The sequence below is a fragment of the Primulina eburnea genome, chromosome 10 (genome assembly GCF_022965805.1).
Source record: "Primulina eburnea isolate SZY01 chromosome 10, ASM2296580v1, whole genome shotgun sequence".
In the NCBI taxonomy this organism is placed as follows: domain Eukaryota; kingdom Viridiplantae; phylum Streptophyta; class Magnoliopsida; order Lamiales; family Gesneriaceae; genus Primulina; species Primulina eburnea.
This window is the reverse complement of record NC_133110.1, coordinates 38259874-38275669: the sequence shown is the minus strand read 5'-3', so window position 1 is coordinate 38275669 and position 15796 is coordinate 38259874. Positions and strand designations below refer to the sequence as shown.

General features: G+C 36.7%; 2 protein-coding genes across 2 annotated transcripts; both read right to left on the bottom strand.

Moving 5' to 3' along the window:
* Positions 1-557: 557 nt before the first annotated feature.
* Positions 558-3947, bottom strand: LOC140803499 (IAA-amino acid hydrolase ILR1-like 4). The gene is made up of 5 exons (XM_073159401.1): positions 3392-3947; positions 2834-2959; positions 2006-2320; positions 1421-1549; positions 558-1123 (listed from the first exon to the last, which is right to left on the bottom strand). Exons 1-5 carry the CDS (start codon positions 3746-3748, stop codon positions 716-718), a joined length of 1335 nt encoding a protein of 444 aa, XP_073015502.1. The 5' UTR covers positions 3749-3947; the 3' UTR covers positions 558-715.
* A 1104-nt stretch (positions 3948-5051) lies between these two features.
* Positions 5052-9825, bottom strand: LOC140803498 (uncharacterized). Its single transcript, XM_073159400.1, is given in 11 exon segments — positions 5052-5436; positions 5515-5645; positions 5781-5947; positions 6028-6143; positions 6253-6408; positions 6913-7021; positions 7474-7583; positions 8065-8226; positions 8785-9027; positions 9324-9458; positions 9461-9825. Coding segments are annotated over 11 exon segments (1665 nt in total). The 5' UTR covers positions 9689-9825; the 3' UTR covers positions 5052-5328.
* Between the last annotated feature and the right edge of the window lie 5971 nt (positions 9826-15796).

Sequence of the window (15796 nt, the reverse complement as noted above, 5' to 3'; positions counted from 1 at the left end):
TATATGGTAAATACATTTACTATAATCTTAATTAGTAATCCACACACACAGTAAATTCACTTGCATATATAATTTATGTTATATCCAAAAATGAAGAATATTTTAATTATTTGTAAATTGAAAAAATAAATATGAAAGATAATATTATAAGTTGATAAATGATAAATTTATTGAAATATAAAAACAGAAGCATTTTTGTCTATCTATTAAAATATCAAAGTTTCTAAATTCATTATTATATAACATAATAATGATATAGATTATTTTGAATGTGGTTCTAACAATCTATTTTTTCTACATATCTCATTTCTAAATATCTCATTTCTTTTTTCTCCAACCATTTTTCTACCCAAAATATCTATTTTTCTTTGTATTTTTTGCTTAAAATATCAATTTCAACCTGACAATAAATCATGGTCCCCTTGCTCTGTCCACCTTTGGTTCGGCATTCAAGTAGATAGATATATATGTAACTTTTTTTTTATAGAAGATATTTGAAACTTGTGAAGAAATGAATTCTTTAAAGTCAAATTTAAAGAAGAGGAAATCAGTATCCATGCATAGAAACAGCATTCCTGCAGTTTGAACTCCCTTATAGGCAGATAATTCTTCATTTTACATTCTAATCAACAAAACTAAGAAAAGAATATCCCTTATTATATGCTTCTTGATTCACTTGCAGTAAATTCAGAAAAGTTGATAAAAAAAACGTGTATCACAACTCGTCGTGATAGTATCCATTATACGTGGTTGTTCTGGTCTGGCTCTCCTCAAGGTATCTAACAGCCAAAGATGCATGAAATGCAGCACCAAAAGGAAGTGCAGCTTCGTTGATACTGAAATAAGGCGAGTGAGCAAACGTTGGCTGTTCCAGCGTTTCATCCTTCATTCCAAGAAAAAAGAAGTAACCAGGAATAATCTCTTGAAAGAACGAGAAGTCCTCAGATCCCATTAACGGCTGCATATCTTTAACTCCGGTACTGCCTAACATATCACTGGCAACTCTGTGAAAGAGTTTATGCAGGCTGTCGTCGTTTACAGTAGGAGGGAAGAAGAGTCTGTCTTTTGAATCAAAAGTTACGGTTGCATTGCATCTTTGTACAGCGGCTTGTCCTACAATAACCTATGAGTGATAGGAATAAGTTTTGTTGTTATTCGGTCCAACTTGTATATATAACAAACCAAAAGGTACAAGTAAGAGAAGGTGTGGGGGGGGGGGGGGGGGCAGCTCAACTTTCGGGGGATAAAGTACAAGCACAAGCTAGTCTAAAAATGAAAAAGAGGCTAAACAGTATCAAAGAACTTCGAAAAGGGAAAGCTGCCAAATATTACAAGGTAAGTGCAGTGTGTCATACAAATGTTTAAGAACAGGGACAGAAGAGATATACTACCATGGCTTAAAGCTACTCTGAGATGTTACCTCTTTAATTCTCTGCTTAAGTTGCTGTAAGCTCTCCTTTGAAAAGGCTCGGAAAGTTCCACCAATGGTGACTGAATCTGGAATGACGTTAAACGCAGAACCTCCTTGGAATTTAGCAACTGTAACTACCTGTCTGATGGAATCTTGTAGTTAAAAGTCAAACAATTTTAAGCTTCATCATTTGAGGAGTCAAGTAACTGAGACACAGCATTATCAATGATGAAAGATTCAGAAGATCGATGGTTTACTATATAATAAAACTGCATGGATTATATAGGGCATTAGGCATGCTTTTGACGAAGATTCAGAAGATCGATGGTTTACTATATAATAAAACTGCATGGATTATATAGGGCATTAGGCATGCTTTTGACGTTTTGAGAATAATTCCAATTTATATAATGTTTCGGGGAATATGTCAAATTATAATCTAATTGGCAAAGAAATGAGAGTTATGAACTATGGCATCTTTCAATGACAATTCACTAAGGAGGTTTACTTCAGCTTTGTTCAAGATTGCTTTCTGTCATCAAATTCCATCCGCAGAAATGTGCAGCACACACAGATATAGAGGCACTCGAGTACCTGAGAGTCGAGAGGATCAGCTTCTCGTGAGACAAGATGTTGTAAACTGCCAATTACATTTGATGCAGCTAATATTGGGTCTATTGATTGCTGAGGAATGGCTGCATGGCCCCCTTTCCCACTTATTACGGCTTCAAAAAAGCCACTGCCAGCTAAAATAGGACCAGACCTTGACGCCACCTCACCCAATGGCAAGTAAGTACTGGAATGGAGACCAAAAATGGCTTCGACATTCTGAAGTGCTCCAGCTTCTATCATTTTTTTGGCCCCGCCACCTCCTTCCTCTGCTGGTTGAAAAACGAGAACCACAGTTCCCTGTTGTGATTCGGGAAGATTTAAGCAAACATGAGTGGTCAATACAGGGACATGTGAGAAAAGTTTGACTCAATCATTCAGAAGGGATGTGGTTGATAACACAAGGTCCATTTTACAGCGAACTGGCAACCAATTTTATTTTCAGTTTGTAACGCAGGAAAATGTCTCAGAAACTATAACTTAATCCATACAGCTTGAGATAGGACATGGATGGATATAGATAGCTACTTTAGTTCATCATAGGTTATTGTCACGTACAACAAATTAGAGAGAATTCCAAAGCAGCCTAAAAACAGACACTAGAGAAACAAGATCTTGTAATGACTACAACGGAGTCATTAGACTATACACATCAACTCCTACCTTGGCGGCATGTTAAGATAATGTACCTCATGTATTGTTCTAACAACTTAATTTACGTGCTTTAAGTGTCATTCAATATAAATGGAATAACAAGATCAAGTAAAATGAAAAATGAGAACTATAAAACCAAAAGGTGATGGAGACACGAACCTTCAAAGAGCCACGATGTTCTTGAAGTATTTTTGCAGCACCCAGAAGCATTGCGACATGTGCATCATGTCCACAAGCATGCATTTTTCCAGGATTCTTACTCTTGTGCTCCCACTCCACCAATTCCTATGCAAAATGTGAAACTTTAACTTAATAAACGGACTAATAAACACATAGAAGTAGCACATCTATAGCACGAGTCTCAAAGCCTCAAATTGGTAAATTCATCTTGCTCACTCTAATAAGTCTCAACATAAAAATAATTTTTTTTAATAAAAAAATAAGTCTCAACATCAAATCAAATGATTGAAAAAACAGCATTTCAATCCTTAGCTGCAAAAGGGGGGTCGCCACCAATTTTTTGAAAAATAAAATCTTTTATTTTAAGATAACTTTTCCAAAAACTGAGTTTCACCCACAAAAAAACCTCTCCAGTTTAAAGGCTCAAATGCATAAATTCATCCAATTCACACAAACAAATGCAATTCCAAACAGTAAAAAAAAAATCCAAATTTTTGATCGTAGAACACCCAGCAAAACATTAAATTCGAAGCCAACCTGTAAGGAAAGAGCATCCATGTCAGCCCTTATTGCAACAAATGGAGGTTTTCCTGAACCGATAAAGCCGATCAAACCAGTACCTGCAAGAGGGTACTTGTATTCAATCGTCATCTTTTCCAGTTCTTCTCTAATAAGCTTGCTGGTCTCAAATTCTTCATAGCCCAGTTCAGGATTCTCGTGTATCTTCCTCCTAACGCCCACCATCCAATCATAGACCTCAGATTTCTTTGCAAATTGGAGGAATTTCACGGGAATCTCAGACAGTTCCTTTGAACTCAAATTAAGCTCTGAGAAAATGGGTTTGAATAAAATCAAGGAAACAGAGAAAATCCACAAAGCCCAATTAGAATTCATGATTATTGGAACTCTTTCTTCTTAGGTATCTGCACAAAGCTGAGACTTGAAGGTGCTGGGACACTATATCTGTACAACCACACATGTCAAAATGGGCTAGTGGGCAACCCACAGGCCACAACCCGCAGCAACTTGTCGTTAGGCGGGGTGGGATAAGCCGGCAGGCCATTGCGGGCCTCCAAATAGCCAACTCAACTCATCTTTAGTCGCAGGCAGGTTAGATGGGCTAAACAGCCTAAATTTTTTATTAAAAAAATTGAATTTTTTTTTTATTTTTTTTAAATTTAAAAAATTCTAAAAATATAATAAATATTTATCAAAATAAAATCAAATTAAAAAATTATCTCATGAAATATGAATTAAATTTATCATTTTTACGATTCTTAAGAAAAACACAGTCAAACCCAAAATATATATATATAGAGTAAATATATTTTTACTAAGTTGTAGTAATAAATTCTAAGTAATAATAATAAATTGAGAGAAAGAAAATGGTAAAATAAGGATATTTTATGATTTTAAAATAATACAAGATTATATTACAAAATTTTAAGACATACTAGGTTTTCAATGAGTTAGTACAACTAAGTTATCTAAAATATTTGTTTTTAAAATTTATACAGTTTTGAAAATTCAGTAAATTTTTTAAAAATGTTATATTATGTATTCTATTTTTATAAAACATGGATATGACTCAAAATTAATTTCCACCCTTTCTTCTAGCAATAAAACTTACGCTTACAAAAAATAAATGGGATGTTTAAAGACAAGAAAAAGATCTATTTTTTAAAAAAAAATTAAATGGTAATTATGAACTCTTTTGTTCATGTTAAAATGGGCTACATAATGTTTAGTAAATGAATACAAGTGGTTAAATTCGGAAGAGTCGATGCTACCTGTGGAGACAGTGCTCCACAGGATCTAGGCCATTGATTTTAAAGAAATTGATGGACTCAATGTATGTTAAATGGACTTTGGATTCTATCATGGAAACAGTACCCACAGGATGTAATCTTCCGTTAAATTCAGTATTGTCACAGGTTACAAAATGACCAACCAGCCTATTATGCGACTGACCGAGACAATTTTGTATTGATATTGGTGTACTGTGTCCAGCATGCCAGCATTTTGGCAGATTGGGATATTATCAACCTAATCAATCCTATTTTATGTGGTGACTAACGAGCCTTATCCGTTTTGACGGCTCTAATTGTATTCCTATTTTGGCCAGTCTCTACATGATTTGTCTTTAATTCAAATTGTGCTTTACCCATTTAGGAGGGATGGGTACGAGAGAACAAGAAAATCAAAGAGAAAAAGAAGAAGCTATATTTCAATAATTAAAGAATCGCCATTTTAAATACTTGCCGTATCTTAATTAATATCATACTCGAACAACCATCCATGATTGGCTGATCTAGTACATTTCTCAAGGATCAAGAACTCATTCTTTTACCTATCGTGTTCTTAATTAAACCATGCACAATTCTTTTTGATGTGCCGTACCAGTAAAAGTCTCGAAAGAGTGGCGCAAAGGGTTCGAATTGAAGAGAAGTATTTGGAGAATCGAAAAGGGAGGATCAACGGAGCTCCAACAAGCAAACACATTCAATGTGAGGAGTGTGAGGGAACATGTCCACAGGTTGCAAGCTTTTGAGTTCGTAGCATCCTGTGATGTTTTGTTCCGGCTGCATCCAAGTACAATTTTTTTACATGGTGAATTTCAAGTCTCAACCAAGGATATAACGAGACTAAATGTCACGTACCACGCCATGGCAGAGATAATCAAGATCACGAGCACAAGTGGCAGGATTGCAGGAAACATAGACAATGCGTGCTGCCTTCAGTTTAAGCAGAAATTTGATCAATTTCATGTGCATACCTGGACGATTGGGATCTGCATCATTTAAACAGTACAACTGATCGTTACAGATGAAATAGTATGCAACATTGAATTGAGCCTTTCTTATCAGTATTATTATACCCAAATAAAACGGAATAGATAATTTGTAACTAAAGAAAAAGAGATAACCTGTGATGACCAGATCGGGCTTGGGAAAATATTCTCCAAAGTTCTCATCGATTTTGTTGAGATCCCCTTGGACAAACGTGGCGTTACATATGTTATTAATGTTGGCATTACGACGTGCATCTGATATAGCTTGATCAACGATTTCAAAACCATACACATGTTTCACCCTAAGAACATGGACAAGCAATTGGGAAAAACAGTGGTAGCCAGGCCAATCATCAAATCTAACAACAAAGGGAAAATTTACCTATTTGCAAGGGTAAGACCGATGGTTCCAGTTCCACAGAAGAGATCCAAAACTACTTCTGACCCATCTCCTTTCAGGCAGGCGCAGTCCTCAATTAGCTTATACAAAATCTCAGCCTGTAAGGTGCCACTAGTCATGGATGTTAAAAGGGAGTAGCATCTTTAAGCAACAACAAACATTTGAGACACGGATAACCAAAGCCGGTGTGTATGTTCAATTGCATACCTGGTGCGTATTTGTCTGGAAGAAAGAATTGGCTGAAATTTGAAAAATTAGTCCTCTTAAGCTCTCTGTAATTGTGGATTTACCAACAAGTGTGTATTCCTCCTCTCCAATGGATGTGTTGCCCACAGAAGTATTTACATTGTTCACGATACTTACCTACAATAAAAAAAAAAATTGAAAACACGGACAACATGAGACAAACTATGACCCCTTAAGAACATTCCAGTAATTTTTTAAAGTTAACATGAGATAGCTTAAAATGCGTCTATCAAGCTGCAGTAGCTCATCAGGAAGCGTGGAATCTTTTGCACAATAGATAATCAGCATAAAACAATTTCATTTCAAAGTGTCAAATTCAAGTTCGTTAAAATGTGAAACAGCAAGCTATTACCATGCATTCCTTAGCTCAATAAGTTGCCTTTCTAGAAATAAAATCAACTTTAATTCAACAACTGTCTAGACCTCCAGTGATTTAAATTTGATGAAATGCAATATTTATGAAGAAAACAAAATATCTCATCCGAAGTCTGGATAACAATCAAAGATAGAATTAATGAAGCAGTTTGGAAATCTTCTTATTTTTTATAACTAGTAAAAGATAATAAACACCTCTTAAACTTCTGAACAACAATAGAAATCCCAAATTGGTCTAATTCTCACCACATTAGGATAAGTTTCAAGTTTCTCAACAAGGGGAATCAGAAGCTCAGGCTTGTGTGACGAAGTCACAAAATTAACCATTAGCTCAGGCCTGCCAGTTTCCATATTCCTGAGGCAGAAATAAGACAACTGAGAACAGAATTCTACAGCGAAAAATTCCATAACAAGTACAATTCAGGTCAGAAGCTTCTTTAGGAAAAACGTAATTTGTCAGATTTCAAGCACAGCAAAACATTAACAATGTCAGAAATCCTTATCTCATAAAGGATCACAACAGAAAAATCAATTAATCATTCCTTCATCAAAACTAGAGACACTGTTTATATAAAATGCCAATTTTATTTCATTGACCAATATATTATGGTATTTGTTCCAAAAATGCTCGAGTATTTCGATGATGTACAAGGATGTAAAAAAGAAATTGTTCAAGGTCCTCTTTTAGTATTATTGTCAAAGAAATAAGACGATAATCCATTGTGCTGATTCTTTTTGCACTACTGAGCCGTTATCGCACTCTTACATGAAAAAAAATTTATTACATGACCAACCCTGTGCCACTACCTGCCTGTTCTGAGCATCAAATGCTTCAAAAATCCATGATGGGAATGCACATCATATGGAGATAGACCAAATTGTGGATCCCTCCAAAAATCTTGAATAGCTGCAAGGACCTAGAAATTAGAGATGGAATTTAAATGGAAAGCTACAGGTATATTATCTGGTAATTTGGTTCGTATCAACTATTTTGTCCAAGTAAATATTGGAACAGCTGAATATTGAATAATAAAGGATATGCATAATCAACACCTCACAGAAAGGTAGCACCTAGAAGAACACATATCGAAAGATAAACCAGCCTAAAATTTGTTTTATCATTGTCATGTATCTCCGAGGAAAAAAAATTGCAAGAAAAATTGCTCTCCTAAAAAAATGATGAATGTGCACGAAATGACATATCAAAAATTTAATCAGCTGATGCACTAAACCTTCATTATTACAGTTGTTTTGCATGCTGCCTCATGACAGCTTGAAAATCAGAGTTGTCCAGCAGCTATTGTGCTTAATGTTTAGACATTACAAGATGATGAACTTGAGATGATAATAGCAGATAAACAAACATGAACTTTAGACAGAAAATCATAAACATAATACCTCATTTGCTGGATCACTTTGTAATAGGCACTTATTGATATTTAGAACCTTATCAAAATATCCAGGAGCATGTAACCCCAAAGCAGGTTCATCGTTTTCATCACACTTTTGCTGCAATAGTTTCGCAGGTACCCATTTTTTTTTGCCGAAGGAGAATTCCATCTACATCATGATAAAAACAAATGAGTAATCATTTAGCTCCTCCACTGAAATCCCTCTTCTCCCCTTATATATGTTCATCCCATTTTTACCATCCTTTTCTACCCTAAGATGTTGAGCCTAAAGGAAGTCTAGGCATTAGAGTAGAATGACATTATTTTGAAAATGGGAAGGAGAAGTGTTAAAATACTTGTTGCACATTCTAGTTGCATTTTCTACCGGAGATGTCCTTACAGGAAGTGTCTCAACTGAAGAGTAATTTATCAATGTTTACTACTCGGCTTGAGGAGTGTATATAATTTGAGTTCAAATTATACAAGGCATTATTGATTATCCTGTTTCCTTTAATATAGATGAAGAAAGATAAGTAGTCGATACTAAGCAGCTCCACTTTAACAGGAGTTGACAAGTATAATTAGAAGTATATATATTGTCGTAACCTCAGTTTTTGAATACAACAGAAATTCTCCGTACTCCGAAATTTTACCAGTGATCTAAAACTGTAACAAGTACATCTAGCCAAAATTAACAACCTTTTTTAAGGGCTATATCTTTCCTAACCTTGTTGCGGTAATGGAACTGGCTATCGCAAGGAACAATGGGCTTCATAATGCCACCCTTATCCAGGTCTTTATCAGAAAACTTGCCAACATGTACAATCAACTCGTGCACCTGTTGCTCCTTTGCCCTCACTTGGACTTCATACAACAAGTTCTGTGTCTTACAACCTCCACAATGTGATGAATATTCACAAGGTGCTTCGACATAGTCCCGATGTGGAGTAATTGTTTCCAGTTTCTTCACCTGCCATCCATGCAGTTGCCAACAACCGTAAGACGCCTAAATTGAATCTCATTTCAACTAGCCATTTCATCCAACAGATTAACTCATTACAAAACGCAATATTACAAAACAGCCAAAACACAGAATAGTTATCCTTTAAATTCACACAAAGATAAGCCAACTTAATCAGCTCAAGTTTCAACAATTCAATTTACATCAGACAGGTTATATGCATATGAATTGTTAACAAGTAGACATTTTTAACTGGACGGAGAATCGCCAAAGATACAAAAATAAAAAGATATGAGTAGCTAAACCTCGGCATAATTATCTTTCTTGCGGGTGACACGACCAATGAACTTCTCGCCTGGTAATGCGCCATCGCACATAACTACATAACCAGTGTCAGCGACTTTGCACACGCCCCTGCCTTTAAAAGCCAAGCTTTCGCCTGCACCAGCTCCAAAGTCTGGCCTCGCTTAGGGAAATACGAAAATGGTAACTTTTCGGGTTTCGTAGTCGTTTGACGGTCGGGTGTGGCAGCGGTGGTAGATTCTTCCGAGTGTTGGACTGAAGAAGAAGCAACGAGTGTCGAGAGCGGACGAGATGTACAGCGTAGGCTTCTCGGCCACGGTCTGTGTTGGAGGAGACGCAGGCCGCCGGTGGGAGTGAGCGCCGCCATTCACTTAAATCCGATAAAAACCGGTGGCTGACAAAGTGGACTAGGGAATCAACCCTTCCAGTTCCATTACGGGTCCAAGCCAACCAGGGTGTAAACTAATTGAATGGTTCGCAGGCTTCGGACAAGTACATCTGATTAACTGTATTTTTTATCTCTCATTTTGAAGCACTGAAACCCAGTGAACTAACTGGCATCACTCCTAGAGGAGAGAACATATAAAGGACTGATATCGGTTTAGTCATGACCTTCACAAACGTGCTCAGTACTTGCTTGCTAAATATTAAGTTCTGATTCTATTCTGAAGCCTGTTATTCCTGAAGATTGATTCTTGTTCTGAAAGTAAGAGTTTCTGTATATTATTTGTATTACTGTTTATGTTGAAAATGGTTTTGAAAACTGAGAATTATTCCCGCCCCCGCTTACCCACCAACCACTCTCAGATAAGGACAAGGAAGAAACGTTAGAAGAAGAGCAAAATCAGTTCTGGGGCTGGAGAAGAAGACTGTTGTTCTCAATTCTAATTTATATTTTGGGCTGCATCCGTTAGACATTTATATGTCTGATTTTACATTTCCGCTATAAAATATTAGTTATTTGAGTTTGTATCAGACAATGAAATATTCAGTATTACGAATAAAAAGATTGGTTTCTGAATTTTGTACTTCTGAGGTTTATTGTTTTCGAATGTAAAATTTGAGAACAACGACAGTGTCGACCAACCCTGTCATGGGGACGTGACACATATACCTCATAACACTAAGTAGGCAAACAAAAATGTGGACTGAGTATCATGCAGGTGCTGCATCTTCTCGTGCAGCCTTCTCACCTCCTCAGTATAAGCGTTCTGATTTGGGAGAGGCGGTGGAGTTGGATTATTTTCGTGCCTCCGAGCCAACACATGTTCAACGGTGGCGATGATTAGTTGGGTAAACTCCACGATATTGAAACCCCGAGGAGGCGGTAGCGGTGAATTATTTTCTTGATTTCTCTTGGTCATTAATATCTTGATTCTTGTTCTCTTGGTTTACCCCGCAGTCTCTTCTGCGGCCTACACGAATTCATCTTCTTCTGACCATCTTATCTTTGTTTCTTCAGTTTATCATTGACGTCGCTAATTGATGGTACCAAAAATCGTATATTGGGTTTCGATCTGGTGAACTCAATACTTCAAAATTGTTCATCATGGGTCGGTCAAGGAAGGCACGAACATATAAAAGTTAGCAAGTCGTAAGTTATTCTGGCATAGTCCTTCTGATGCTTAATCAGTACTAAGATAAAATTTAAGCGTGTGATATCAATAGTGCTAGTGATAACAATATTTGAATGTATATAATCATGAGAGATATCCGGTATTTATAGGATTATGAGAGTCATATATCTTATAAGAGAAAAATTCTTAGTAAGACGAGTAAGTAAAACACTAGATTTGTCGTGTGATTTGTACTTATATTACTTTATCTTGGACATATTATGAATTTTGAATGTATCTTGATATTTTTGGAGTCTTATGTCTATCATGAAAGATTTGTCAGGGCGTTTTATCTTAGCATGACATTATCTATATTTACCGTCATATTTGTTTGAGTTTGGCTGGATAACATCTTTATTTAGTTTGACTACTCGAGCCTAATCATCTTGTGAGGTCTTTTCCTAAGTAGAATACAACTCGAACTATGCATAAGATTTTGGGCTCTTACTCTGGTCTAATTATATAAGTTATGGACCATCCATTCCTGTAGATGGTATTGTCAGCTTAGTAAATGGGCTTGGACACTTAGTTTCGGAAATCATTCGGGCCAGGTTTGATATAGTTCGGGTAGGATTTGGATCGGGTCGGTGATATCAATCTAATAATATGTAAAAACCAAAGTTTTTGTGTGTTTAGAGTACTAACCCTAATTATATATGAAAGGAATTTTATTCCTTGATATACTTTCCATGTTTATCTTTAATATTTTGCCTTTCTAGACGTGTGAATAATATTTGATATGATATTATAATATTTTTATGATATGATATGGCAATATCTTTAAGATATTATCCTTATGTTTAAAGAGTTTGTTTCCTAATGAAATTGCTTTTTGTCTAGGTTAAATAGGACTACAAGAAGAAAACGGCTGGGGACGACAAGTAGAGAGACGAAGGAGTTCGAGGAGTTTGGAGATCGAAGCTATCTCGTACTATTGTTTAAGTGTTGCCGAGAAGTGCTTACATCCGATGACGACAACACCTAATCATTGTGTTGATTAGTGTGTTGAATCTTTGAAGACTTTTTACTTCTCGGTTGATGCATCCCTTGTATATTGGTTATACGGTTTGTTAGAGGTTTAGGATGCAATTTGTTACTCGCCTTAATAAGGAAGTTGTTTTATTCTTTCACTAGTATTGGTTTTTGTAAACTTACAAGTTTTCTAGTGAATTATTTTGCCCTGAGGCACCGCACAAGTATTTTATACTTGTGCATAATTCATATCTCGGTTGTCACTTTATTATAATTCACGTTGTGTGTTAATTTGTCAAAACGTAACTTCCGCTGCATGTTGTCGTGAGTGTTGCAACACCTACGCACAACACCTATATTCTGTAACACACAACACTGACCCTCAACTCATACATACACTGTGGAAACAGAACTTTCAATTGGTATCATAGCTTCCACTTGACGCTACTAAGTGAGATCCTGTTTTGTTTTGTTTTCAGAGTGAAAAGGGATCATGGAAGGATCAACAAATACTGTTTTTAGGTCTCCCATGTTGGATGGATCAAACTATGCATTGTGGAAAGTAAAAATGAGGGTTTTTATTAAATCCATTGATGAAAGAGCTTGGCAACGTGTACTTGATGGTTGGAGTCCACCAAAACTCGAGGATGCTGATGGAGACACACGGCTCAAACCTAAAAGTACATGGACTGTCGATGAAGTGCAATCTTCAAACTACAATTCCAAGGCTCTCAATGCTATATTTTCATCTGTTGACACAAGGATGTTTAATTTAATCACCACTTGTGTATGCGCCAAAGATGCTTGGGAGATACTCCAGAAGCACTGTGAAGGATCCGCAAGTGTGCGTAAAACTAGGCTGAGGATGGTGGCATCAAAATTTGAAAGCCTGAGAATGGAGTACAAGGAGTCTATTCTTGAGTATGACTGCCGGTTGAGACAACTCTCAAACGAATCACATGGTCTAGGAGATCCCATACCAAATGAAAGACTGGTGAACAAGGTCCTAAGATCTCTTCCTGAGAGATTCAATGTCAAAGTCTGTGCTATTGAAGAATCTAAGGACACTTCAACGATCAACCTGGATGAATTAATGAGTTCTCTCAGAACTTTTGAGATGAATCTTGATTTACAAAGGAAGGATAAAGGGAAGACAATAGCCTTTGAAGCCTCAACCGAATCTTATGATGAAATCCTTCAAATATCTAAAGAGGTGGATAAGTCTGATTTAGGTGAAGAATCGATCTCTCTGTTTACTAAGAAATTTGGAGATTACTTGAAGACTATGAGAGAAAAGAAGATAATTGGACAAAAATCTGAGTTGCCAAATAACTCCACTTCTGCAAAAGCTCAAAAGTTTACTCCTATGAAAGGACAATTTCTACCGAAAACCGAATTGCAAATCCAATCAAATGTCAAAAATCTGGATTCAGTGCAATGTAGAGAGTGTTACGGATATGGACATTATGCCAATGAATGTGCCAATCGACTTCGAAGAAACAAAGGCATGACTGTCACTCTAAGTGATGAAGAGTCTGATGATGACCAAGAATCAAATGAATCTGAAAAACATATATCGTTGTCTGCTGTGATCAAGGAGAAATGCTTAATGCAAATCAACCCATTGGGTGTTGCCACCGGTGTTGCAATACCTGGTCGCAACATCTCTTCAAATTCCTTATGTCTCAATTCTACAACCCTTAATGAATCAAGTCAGTCTGAAAATCAGGAAATAGATGATGATGAGATCACTCTGGAAAGTGTGCAGACAATGTATGAAGAATTGTACGAAGACTAGATCAAACGAAATAAAGTGAATGCAATTCTATCCAAAGAGAACACTGAGTTGAAGTCTCAAGTATCACGACTTGAAGTAATCTTGAGCAAGAAAGATCTGGAGCTATGCAAAGTCAAGGAGGAGCTTGAAAAATCATCTCAAATTTTTGCCAAGCTTAATTCAAGTACATCTAAACTTGATTCACTTCTAATGAATGGAGAGAATGACAAAGCTGGACTTGGTTATTCAAATAGCTTGTTTGAAATTGGAGAATCATCCAATACTGAAAGAAAGCCAACTGTCTTTGTCAAGGAAAAGGCTGAAACTTTGAATGTTCCACACACTGGTAAAGGTGCTCCATCGAAGAGGCAATTGTCTACCAAGAAGTCCAAGTCTAGGAAACGTCACTTCATCTGTCACTACTGTTTTAGACCTGGTCACATCAAACCCTACTGTTTTAAACTTAGAGATGACTACAAAAGACGGGAATCTAAACAGGTGTTGCCACAGGTGTTGTACAACACTCGGCGCAACACTGCCAACAGGAAGCCATCGGTAAAAAAGGTTTGGGTACCCAAGGCCAATATTAAATGTTCTGTTATCTATACTTCATTAAAAACTAACATTGCAGGTATATGGTACTTTGACAGTGGCTGCTCACGCCACATGACAGGCTCTAAGGACCATTTGATTGACTATATTGAATTACAGAATGGTCATGTGACATATGGAGGAGGTGCAAAAGGAAAAATTGCTGGTAAAGGAACCTTGAATGTTGATGGATTTCCTAGTCTACATAATGTGCTTTATGTTGAAGGGCTTAACTCAAACTTAATAAGCATAAGTCAACTTTGTGATGATGGTTTATATGTTAAGTTTGATAAAGACAATTGTGAAGTTTTTGATAATACTAATACTTGTATTTTGTCAGGTACAAGGTCTGCTGACAATTGCTATCAACTTGGAGAAGACCTGGTGTGCAATCATTCAAAGGTGAGTGAACTGAACTTGTGGCATCAAAAATTGGGTCATGCAAATTTCAAGACACTAAAGAATCTTGGTAAGTACGATGCTGTGAGAGGTATGCCTAATTTATCCTCTGGAATTCCTTATGTTTGTGGTGCATGTCAAAAGGGTAAGCAGACACGTGTTCCTCATCAAGTATTGCAATACTTTGGGACAACACGGTGTCTTGAACTGTTGCACATGGATCTTATGGGTCCAATGGAAGTGGAAAGCCTTGGAGGTAAGAAGTATTCATGTGTTTGTGTGGATGATTTCTCTCGCTTTACATGGGTAAGATTTCTTAGAGAAAAATCCGATACATTTGAAGTTTTTAAGAAATTACATGCTAAGATCACTAATCTACATAATCTGAGTGTTGGAAAGATAAGGACCGATCATGGTAAAGAATTTGAAAACTCACACTTTATATCATTCTGTGAAAAGAGAGGGATAACTCATGAATTTTCGGCCCCTAAGACTCCCCAACAAAATGGAATAGCCGAAAGGAAGAACAGGACACTGCAAGAAATGGCTAGGGTCATGCTAAGTTCAAAGAATATTTCAAAAAGATTTTGGGCTGAGGCCTTAAACACAGCATGTCATATTTCAAATCGTGTGTACTTAAGGAATGGTTCTACTATGACATCCTATGAAATCGTCATGGGAAAGAGGCCGAACCTGAAGCACTTTCATGTTTTTGGGTGTGTATGTTATGTTTTGAATGATCGAGACCATCTTGCAAAGTTTGATTCTAAAAGTGACAAATGTTTATTCCTTGGCTATTCATCCAACAGTCGTGCATATCGCATGTACAATCTTAGAACAAGGACGACTATGGAATCTATTAATGTTGTTTTTGATGATCTTGCAGATCTGACGGGAAAAACAATCGAGGATGATGTTGATGGGCTGCTGAATGTAAGTGAGCCACTGCCTAACACAGATGTTGCACCCGGTGTTGTAACACCGAAGCCAACACCTGCACTGGCAGAAGCAAATGATGAACCAGAAGAAAATGGGGAAGATGATGTTGATGTAACAAATGGGTCTGACATTCCCAGCAAGATTCAGAAAAATCATCCTTCGTCCCAGATCATTGGAGAGA

What these genes read in the sequence shown, in the direction of transcription:
- LOC140803499 (XM_073159401.1), bottom strand. Translation starts at nt 3,748, where the DNA reads ATGAATTCTAATTGGGCTTTGTGGATTTTCTCTGTTTCCTTGATTTTA. An exon ending in TGGATGCTCTTTCCTTACAG is followed by an intron (nt 2,960 to 3,391) that starts GTTGGCTTCGAA and finishes CATTTTGCATAG; the next exon opens with GAATTGGTGGAGTGGGAGCA. An exon ending in AACATCGTGGCTCTTTGAAG is followed by an intron (nt 2,321 to 2,833) that starts GTTCGTGTCTCC and finishes GAATCACAACAG; the next exon opens with GGAACTGTGGTTCTCGTTTT.